Genomic DNA, 9,887 nt, shown 5'->3' on the forward strand with positions numbered 1-9,887 from the left:
GCTCCTTTCTCCACGGGCAGCATCCGGGGTGAACCATCCGGGGTGAACCGGGGCTCCAGCGGCCCGAGCCTACAGCCCGGGCAGGGCCCACAGCACTGCAGGGTGTGCGGTCCTGCCCCTACGCTGGGCCGGGCAGCCCCTCCCTGAGCTCCATGACTCCACCTCCCACCCCCGCCCGCAGCTCTTTGATCGGGGAGCAACTGAGAGGCAAGACAGGGGTTTACCTAAAGCCACACCCAGGGCCGCTCCCCCGAGGGCCACAAGGCGGTTTGGGGACCGCCCCTTGGAAGCGTCTGACCAAGGCGGCCTCCTCCTGGTGACAGGGCCCCCGAGGGAGCAAGGACGGCCTGGAGCGTCCTGGGGTCCCAGGCCTGGAGGAGGGGTGCTGTCAGTGTCGGGAAGGCCTCCCCCCCCACCTGCGGTCCGCCTGCCCCGGGCCCGGCAGCCCTGGGCCTGGGCTTGAGGGCCTCTCTGTCTCTCTGTCCGGCGGCCGCAGGCTCCGGCGTCTACATCACGCGTGGGCAGCTGATGAACTGCCACCTGTGCGCGGGCGTGAAGCACAAGGTCCTCCTGCGCCGCCTTCTCGCCACCTTCTTCGACAGGTAGGTCCCCGCCGGTGGGCGGGCGCGGAAGCCTCGGCCCCTCTAGGCGAGGCTGTGTGTAGGGCCTGCACCTTCCCAGCTCCACGCCAGTGTCAGCCCGGGGCCTGGGGAGGGCCTGTGGACCTCCCCCCCCGCCACGTGAAGAAGCATGCTGGCTGCGCGTCATGGGGGGTGGGGGCCTGCTCCTCACCCCGACCCCCCGGGAAAATAGGCAGCAGGCCATGGGTGGGGCGGGCGGGCATCCCCTCCCGCTGCCGCCTCACGCTGCCTCCCCTGCCCGCCCCTCCGTCAGGAACACGCTGGCCAACAGCTGTGGCACAGGCATCCGTTCGTCCACCAGCGACCCGAGCCGCAAGCCGCTGGACAGCCGCGTCCTGAACGCTGTGAAACGTAAGAGGAGGGCTGGGGGGTCTCTGGTGGGGCTGGGGAGCACCTCCAGGAGCCGCCAGACCCCTGGATCTCAGCCTGGGAAAGGCGGCTTCTCCCGGAGGGAGCCAGCCGTGGGGTCGACGGGGAGAAAAGAACAGCTCGCGGGAGCCCGGGCTCGAGGTGTGAACGTTCTTGGTAGGTTTCCAAGCGTGATGAATTCAGCTGCGAAACTATTTTAATATGTGAAATAGATCTAATTTTCCTTTTTGAACAAAACCCCTTATTTACATTTGGGGGTTATTTTGAGCCTTTGCCATCTGCTCGGCCTGCTTCTGCCTCCCGCTCTTGGGTGCGTGGGGGTGGAATCGGGTCCATCTCGGTGGCAGACCGCCGCCCCACCCCCACCCCCCGCAACCCCCGAAACACCCCACCCACCTACCCACCTGCCCCGGGACAAGGGAGAAGCCACCCATGCCTGGCCCAGGCCAGACCAGCCGAGCCCGTCTTCCTGAAACACTGTCTTAGTTTTCTTGCTTAAAACAATCTCTCCCGTGAGGCTAATTCTGTTTAGAGCAGAGAGGGGCCTTTGTAGCCGGTAATTGCATCCCGGAGCGTGCGGTGCTGGCCGGGCTCTGGGAGGAGGCAGGTGGGGCGGGGCTGGCCCACCCCACAGCGGGGCTCACAGTGGCGGGGGCTCACTCTGGGGGACCGCCCTCCGAGTTCCCTGCTGTTTGTGGAGAGCTGGGTCTCCTGTCTTCTGGAGCAGAGAGGAGAGGGCGGGTCGTCATTGTCAAACACGATGCCGCTGCCACAGGCTGGGCTGAAGGCAGGCATGAGCCAGCCCCCTTATCACTCCTTGCTGGCCCTTCAGTCCATCTCGGGCCCAGAGAGACCCCCCCCCCCACCCACCCACCCAGCTTCACCCTGGGGTGGGCACCGAGGCCCTGCCCTGGTTCCCACTGCCCTGGGCGGGGATGCTATCAGACTTCTCCCACCAAGGACGCAAGGTGGGTGGGACAGAGTGGGAAAGTGAGGCCCAGAGACGGGGCCTCGCCCAGGGCCACGCAGCCAACCAGTGGGCAGGAGGGGGCCAGAGCCCCCCCCCAACAGGCCCTCTGTGCCCCTGCTGGAGCCACAGCGGGGGATCCCATGTGCCCTGACCGCCCCTCTCCTGAATGCTTGCCCCAGAGGAGTGGGACGGGGCCTCCAGCAGGGAGAATGGTGACCGACCACTGGTGTTCAAACTGCCCCAGGGGAGGCCTGAGTGGCCACATGGCCTCCTTTGCTAGAGGGACGCAGGGTAGAGGAGACCCCCACCCCCAGTGGCCCCAGAGTGGCCGCTCCAGCCCAGAGTACCGCACCCCCACCCCCTTCTCATGCAAGGCGGGTCTCAGGCCCACGGCCCCTGGGGAGGTGGAGGTGGGGTCCTGGGGTTCCTGCAGGTGGGTGGCCGCTCACGCCCACCCCCCGCCCTGTCCTTGCAGTGTACTGTCAGAACTTCGCCCCCAGCTTCAAGGAGAGTGAGATGAATGTCATTGCCGCGGACATGTGCACCAACGCCCGCCGCGTGCGCAAGCGCTGGCTGCCCAAGATCAAGTCCATGCTGCCCGAGGGCGTGGAGATGTACCGCACGGTCATGGGCTCCTCAGCAGCCAGCGCGGCCCTGGACCCCGAGTTCCCGCCCGCCGCCGCCGCGCAGGTGTTCGAGCAGCGCATCTATGCTGAGAGGCGGGGCGAGGCCGCCGCCATCGTGGCCCTGAGAACTGACGCCGTGAACGTCGACCTGGCCGCCTCCACCAACCCGGCCTTCGAGGCCGGCGAGGAGGCCGACGGGGCCGGCTCGGTCATCCAGGAGGTGGCCGCGCCCGAGCCGCTGCCCGCCGACGGCCAGAGCCCCCCGCAGCCCTTCGAGCAGGGCAGCGCCAGCAGCAGCCGGCCCGCCACGCCGGCCCCGGGGAGGAGACCGGAAGGCCCGTACGCGGGGCCCTTGTAGGGAGGCGCCCCTGGCGGACCGGCACCCAGGCGGGTACGGAAGCTGCTTGCATGCGTTACTAATACAGACAAATGTGATCAAGCCACTTACCTACTGAACTGCTACTGTTGCCTGAGAAAAATGTGATTTTTATTCTGCTTGTATTTAAAATTTATGAAGGAAACAAATGCATTCGTTATACTGTAAAACGATTAGGCCACTGGCGACCTAGTTGCGAGGAAGGTCCCAGGGGCTCCTTTTTGATATTCGAGAGGTTAGTCTCCAAGTTGTAGCGCCCCCTCCCCCGCGTGGGGAGGGGGCGAGAGGCCCCCAGGCCCTGGTGCCTGGCTCTGCTGGCCTCCCCCCTCCCCGCTCCCCCTGCCCGGGATGAGGCCGGGGGGCCTGTGGGGCGGGAACACGCGCTTTGGGGTCCTCAGTCCTCACCCCTGGGGATGGGGACCCCCCCCCCCCCCCCGCCGCAACCCCTACGGGGCCACGGGCCAGGGCTGGGCCCCCAGGGGCCAAATCCTTGTTTTACCTTCTTCCTGAGACTCGGGGGTCAGGCCTGCCAGGTCCGCCGTGCGTGTGGGGTGTGGGTGTGTGTGCAGAGCGTGTGTGTGTGTGTGTGAGCGTGTGCAAGGGTGGCGGTGACGGCCCGGCGGTGGGCCGTGCTGGTCTGTGTGTGAGAGGAAGTGATCTTGGCTACGTCTGCTGTCCTGCCCCGCGCCCGGGGGGTCCACCCGACCCCCGCAGCTCCACGGACCTTCACCCGTGTCGCCCAGCACCCCCCGGTTCCCGCCTGGCCTCCCCCGCCTGCCTCCCCCGCCTGGCCGCCCGCTGCCCCGTGGGGTGGGGCCCCCGCCCCTGGTGCAGCCCACGCAGCCCTCAGCCACGTTGGGTTTAGGTTTGCTTGTTTATTCGTTTTTGTTTTAATTCAGATCTATTTCATACTTGGTTTGGAAACTTTCAGACCCAAAAGAGCAAAAAAACATTAAGAGAGGCTGGGGTGTCCCTGCCCTGACCCACTACAGCTCTGGGGGGGTCTGTGTCCCAGACCACAGGACGGGTCCTGCTCACCCCTGTGGAAGGGCAGCCAGGGTGATCAGGAAGGGAATCGGGGGTCAGGCGGGCGCTGGGCTCCCCACATGTGCTCGGAGCCCCCGGGTGCGCAGACCTCCGAGGCTGTGGGTGGGTGGGCCCTGGGCACAGGCCTGAGCGGAGGCGGTTTGCAGGCGCAGAGGTTCTGGACTGCATTGGGGAGGGTGTGTTGATGGGGGTGGGGGGGCAAGGGCTTTGATGGTTTGAGGCTGGAAAGCTCACTGTGAAGTTCCATTGCAGTTTGAGGGGAGGGGCACGCACGGGCTGTCCCAAGTGCTCCCATCCAGACGCCCAGGGGTTGTCTCCTAAAGTCCCAGGAGGCCTCCAGGCATGGACACAGGCCGCCCCCCCACCCCAGCCCTGCTCCCTGCACTCTGCCTTCCCTTCCCCCCCAACCCCTGCCAGGCAGGTGTGACCCGCCCCCCCCCCCACAAAGCTGAGCCACCCCCAGCCTCTTGTAGGTCCCAGCTGGGAGGCTGGCATTGTGGGAGGGGGTGCTTCAGCACTCCCCGACCCCCACCCCAGGCTCCTCGTCCTGCTGACTGCGGCGCTCTCTTGTGGAGGGCCCTTGGAGGAGACCTTGGTGGGGATTGGGGCGGGGTGCTTCTTCCAGCCAGGCCTGCCCTCCGCAGAGGTCTGATGGCCGCAGGCTGGGCTGGGAGGACCCTGGGTGGGCACATGGGAGCTGACCTCAGCCCTTTCACCCACCTGTCCCTGCCCCAGGGGCTACAGCTCCTTCCTGCTGGGGCTTCAGGCTGACCATGTGGCCCAGAGGTGGACCTCTTCCGTCTCAGGCCCAGGGGGCGAGCTGGCACAGCCCAGGGCCCACAGCCCACCAGGGACCAGGACCAAGTCCTCCTGGAGTTGGGAGGAGGCCACAGCCCCTAGGTGGGGGTGGGGGGCTTGTGAGGCAGACCCCACCACCCCACCGGCTCCCCTGTGGAGCCCCCCTTGTCAGCCGGCCGCCACCCCGTGTTTGCACTTTCATCCAACCAGCCCTGGGGACCTTCTGGGGCCGGCTGCCCGCCCTGGCTGGCACAGAAGGGCTTTGCTCTCTCCTCTTGACCCCCACTCCAACGTGGGCCCGGCCCCCTCTCCCCCGCCCCGAGGCCAGGACAGGGAGGGGCGCCGGCCTCCCAGAGAAGGCCTGACGGCGCTGCTCAGGCCAGCACAATGTCCCGTGACCTCTGTCCTTTGTTTATAGTCACCGTCTGTTTTGTTGTTCTGGGTAAGGAAGGCTAGAGCTGCAGGTGAAACTTTAATAAGAATCTAATGTGAATGGCTGCTGAACTCTTCCTGCGCTCCGGACGGGCCAGGCCGAGCGTTTTGCACTAATGTGTCCCGCGGTGGACGTGGGGTGGAGCGTTTGCAGACGGGCGTGGCTGATGATTGTATCTGCCGGGGTGCTCCTCCCACCGCGTCCGGAATGTTCCGCGGGGCGGGCGGCGGCGGGCCTGGGCTCAGGGGGGGCCTTCCAGAGTGCCTTAGCATCTTTTGATCATTTTTCCCAAGGAAAACCAATTAGGAGAACCGGACCCTCCCCTCCTCTGTTTACAAGACGACTAATTCCTGTCCCGTGAGCGTGACCCTCCCCACCTGACCCCTGTAGACCGAGAGACAAGCCACTCAGTATTTATGAGATAACCGCACCTTTATCCCTAAGCTTGACTATTAGCAATACGCATATACTACATAGAGTCTACATAGAGCTAAGTCTATCAGCGCCTTTTGGAGAGAGAAGGACTGGGCCAGTCCCAGTGGCCGTGGCGGGCGGCCCGCCTGGGCTCCGCGGCCGCCCCCCACCCCTGCCCTCCCCGGTGGCCGGGCTGGGCCCCGGGAGGCAGCTGGGACGAGTGCAAAGGCCCAGGAGAAGGGACCGCGATGTGACAGATACTGTGAGTTCGGTGGGGCTGCCCGCTTGCCCGGTCAGCCGGCCGGCGGCCTCGGTACTTGAAACCTGTCTTGCTTTCTGCACTGTCTGGTCTCACCCAGAGTTCTCTGTGGTTGCTTAACCTTGCACTTGATGCGATCGTCTTACCCTGCCCTTGAATGTGGACCAGAGGCGAGGGGAGAGGCCTCTGGGCGTGCGGCCTGCGGCCCCAAAACCGCTGTCCAGGTGCTGGGGCCCCAGGAGCCAGGCGTGTTTCTCCTCCATGAAAACTCATTCCTCGGCAGCCTTTCTGCTGGGAAGAAGGAGGAAAGCAGGGGCTCAGCCTGGGAGCGGCCTGCTCGGTTCCGGCCCTGACTCTGTCCCCATGTGACGGCCGGAACCTCCCAGCACGGCCTGGGTGTGTGCCACCCCCCGCCGTGGACGGCTTAGATTCCCCTCCACCGGGTTATCTTTATGGAAATATTCTGCTGCAAGTCGAAAAAGGCCTATGGCCCATTAACCACCTGAAAACTCAGAGAAAACCTCTGCCTGCCTCTCTGCCAGCAGTAAATCCTAAACACAGAATTGAGAGCTCAGAGCCGTCTTGAGCTTTAACTACTGTTTCTGAATGTTGCTGCTGCATACATTTGTCATTATGTCAGCCAGCCAGCTCCGGGCGTGTCCCCCGCCAGCAGCCAGAGACGGTGGCGGTGGGGGGCAGGGGGGCTCGGTACAAGGTGTTTCTAACCTGGCAACAAGGGTTTTTGGTTTTTGTTTCTTGTTTTCTTCTGTTTCTTTGATAAAAACGAAAAGGAATGTGATGCAGCATCCATCTAAAGCATTCAGATGGGACAGCCCGCTTGAATTCTGATCAATGCTTTTTCGTCAGCGTTTTGCACATGGTTGTCATTTTTATGTCAAAAGAAGCCAAAACTTGCAATACTATTTTTAGCAGACAAAAAATAATAAAGAACTAAATATAAACCATATAAATATTTTTGACTTGAACATTTGAATGGCATTGGGTGCAAATAGACCATTCATCCTTTGGACGGACTGTTTGGGGGGAAGAAAGAGACTTTTGAAAAGGAGACGGTTGTTGTAAAGAGTCCGTGGAGGGGTTAAGTAGTACTGTAACTCACGACTGTTAAAAATCAATAAATAAATTGTCCTGTGCTGTATAGGAGGCCTGTTCCACAGTAACACTGAGTTCCATTTCAGTCTCAGAAGAGACTGGCTTTTTTTTTTTTCTATTTTCTTTTTTCGTTTTTTTTTTTTTTTTTTTTTAAGAAGGAGGAAACCTCTGTTTGTTCCTCCTGCGCCTCCCTCTCTTTCGTGCTGCTACTTGGCAGAATTCAGACTGTTGCTTTTTCGCCACGGCTGACACCGTATAACTCAGAGGACACAACATCCGCCAGCGACCAGGAAACCGAGGGCTTGCAATGTGCTCAAAGCCGATCCAGGAGGTGGAAATCCGTTACAAACAAAAGGATGTGATCGTTCATTGTAAAGCGCTTTGTAAAATTCACATTTACAGAATAATAAAGTCAGTTCAAACCCAGGTTGCCTGCACTTGGCTCCTCTGTGGCGTTGGGAGAAGCCAGGGAAGGGCGTGGGTTTGTTGGAGGCAGGGTGATCAACCGTCCCAGGAGGGGCACCTTCAGGACCCGGGAGCCCTGGGTGGGAGAAGGGGCCATCCCCAGGCTCACTGCCCATGTCCACACCTGGTCCGCTTACCTCTCCCTGCCCCCGGTGTCTTATGAGGGAAGGGGGCTGGTGGGCAGGATGTCGGTGGAGGGGGGACCCGTGCCTGGGGCGGTGCGGGGGGGTCCCGTGCCTGGGGCGGGGGGGCCTGAGCTCCCGGTGCATTGAGGGAGCTCTCCCTTTCATTGTCTGCAAACTGGGGCCCCTGGCTCACCTGCCTGCCTGTCCAGGTGTGCATCTGCCCCCCCCCGCCCCCCCCCCCCCCCGCCGCCCCCCCCTTCCCCTCCTCTGCTCCTGGGCCAGGTCCGCCCCCAGGTGGACAAAGCGGGAATTGCAAGTGGGCAGAGCCCCTGTCTCCACCCCCTGACCATCTCTGGAGCCCTCCCGCCAGGTTCCCCAGGGCTGGTTCACAGATTCGGGCGCGGCAGCTCTGTCCGCCCTTCACTCCGCTGCTATACCCTGAAGGACCTTTCTGGGCTCCAGCGGGCAAGGTTGTGCGTCCGTTTGTCCCGTGGACTTCAATCAGTTCTCAGGTTCTCACGTGAGACTCCAGGGCTCGGACCTCTAGGTGGTGGGCTCCTCACTTCCTCTGTCCTTGGAGGGTCTTGTCCGAGGGGCCACCGCTGGCTTTCTAAAGGCACCCCTGGCCTCTCCCCTTTCTCAGGCTTTGTAGCAAATGTTCTGCCCAAGCCGCTGTTGTTTAGCCACTCAGTCATGTCCAACTCTTTGCGACTCCACGGACTGGAGCCCCCCAGGCTCCTCTGCCCACAGGATTTCCCTAGGCAAAAATACTGGAGTGAGTTGCCATTTCCTTCTCCAGGGGATCTTCTCCACAGATTAAACCCACTTCTCTTGCATTGCAGGCAGATTCTTTACCACTGAACCACCTGGGAATCCCTGCCATGGATGGATTTATTTAATCATCTGTTTATCTTGAAACTGTCCCCCAACACAGGGGGGGCAGAGAGGAGGAGTCTGGAGGAGGAAGGGGTCTGTAAGTCTGCTGGGAGTGACGTTCCCAGAAGGGGAGCCGGGTCCCCTGGAGCCATGGCCAGGGTGGAGCAGGCACGAGGTCTAACGTGGGTGGACCTGGTTTCCAGATGGGCCTCTTGGAGGGGCCACCCTGCAGTCCTCTCATCAATGCCCGGGAGCCTGGTCACAGGCAGGCCCAGGAGGAGCCCGGCGTGCCCGCCCCACCCCACGCCCAGCCCTGGTGGGTGAGCGCTTCTGTGGGGTCTGGTTTTCAGCTCTGCTCACCCATCAGCTTGGCCACCACAAGCCCCTGTCCCTCCTGCCTGGGACCTCAAAACTGTGGGATCGGTGAACTCCAGGTCCCCCACCTGGGCTGATGGAGACACCCGATCTCTGGGCCACAGACTGCACCCCTCTAAGGCCCCCACTCAGGCAGCCCTGTGCCCCCAGTGGCAGGGACAGCTGAGGCTGGGGCTGGCTGGTGGCGATGTGAGGAAAGGTTCTGCTCTGAACCCAGGAGTCCTGCCACATTCTGGTTCAAGCTGCCCAGCCCAGTCCCCGCCCCGGGGTGAGCTTCGGGTTCCCCTCAGGACGGGATCCAGCACCTGCCGGTCGGGCTCTGTCCTCCCCAGCCTCCGTCCTTCAGCTGGCCTCCCTGCCCTTGCAGCCTCCACAGAAACTGGCTGAGGCATCAGAACCTTTGCATCCCACCCCTTTGTCCTGTCCTGGAAGGGGGTGCGGCGTCAGCAGGACCCAGAGCTCGGCCAGGAGCCCTTTGTCCTCCGGAACAAAGGGTCAGAGCCCAGGGCGGGGGGGGGGGGGGGGGGGGGGGGGGGCTAAGCCATGGGGGAGGGGTGCCCTGGTCCACGCCGCCGCAAGAGGCTGAGGCCTGGCCGAATGAGGACCCAGCCCGCGCAGGAGTGACCAGCCCGCTCCTGATCTGGGTGGACAATGCGGGTGTGTCCTTCCTGGCCTTGAATGAGCATCACCGCTCCCTCAAGGCGTCCCAGTGGTGCGGGAGGGTGTCCAGGCCTGTCTGCTGTGACCGAGGAGGCCTGAGTGGTCAGTTATGGTTCTGTGTTGGGTCCATTCCATCTGGCCAGGAGGGTCCACCGGGAAGTGGATGCAGACAGTTGTCAAGGGACCGCTGGGGGTCTTCGCCTGTCAAGAGAAGGAGAGTGGGGTGGGCAGGTGGGAGTGGGTTAGGGCCCAGGGCAGGAAGGGAGGGTGGGCAGGGCAGGAGGGAGGCACCCAGCTCCGAGATCTTTTGTGCCACACAGCTCGGGCACACGGGGCTGGG

At 62.9% G+C, this 9,887-nt stretch overlaps 1 protein-coding gene across 5 annotated transcripts in view; it reads left to right on the forward strand.

Moving 5' to 3' along the window:
- NACC2 (NACC family member 2) overlaps positions 1–7,194 on the forward strand; it is an 81,217-nt gene extending 74,023 nt beyond the window's left edge. For all 5 annotated transcript variants that reach the window (XM_061154299.1, XM_061154302.1, XM_061154298.1 and 2 more), the window contains 3 exons: positions 497–602; positions 895–992; positions 2,456–7,194. In XM_061154299.1, the coding sequence (XP_061010282.1) occupies positions 497–602; positions 895–992; positions 2,456–2,964 (713 nt within the window). In that variant the 3' untranslated portion in view covers positions 2,965–7,194. The remainder of the gene's footprint in view (positions 1–496; positions 603–894; positions 993–2,455) is intronic.
- Positions 7,195–9,887: the final 2,693 nt, after the last annotated feature.

The sequence above is a fragment of the Dama dama genome, chromosome 11 (genome assembly GCF_033118175.1).
Source record: "Dama dama isolate Ldn47 chromosome 11, ASM3311817v1, whole genome shotgun sequence".
Classification (NCBI taxonomy): domain Eukaryota; kingdom Metazoa; phylum Chordata; class Mammalia; order Artiodactyla; family Cervidae; genus Dama; species Dama dama.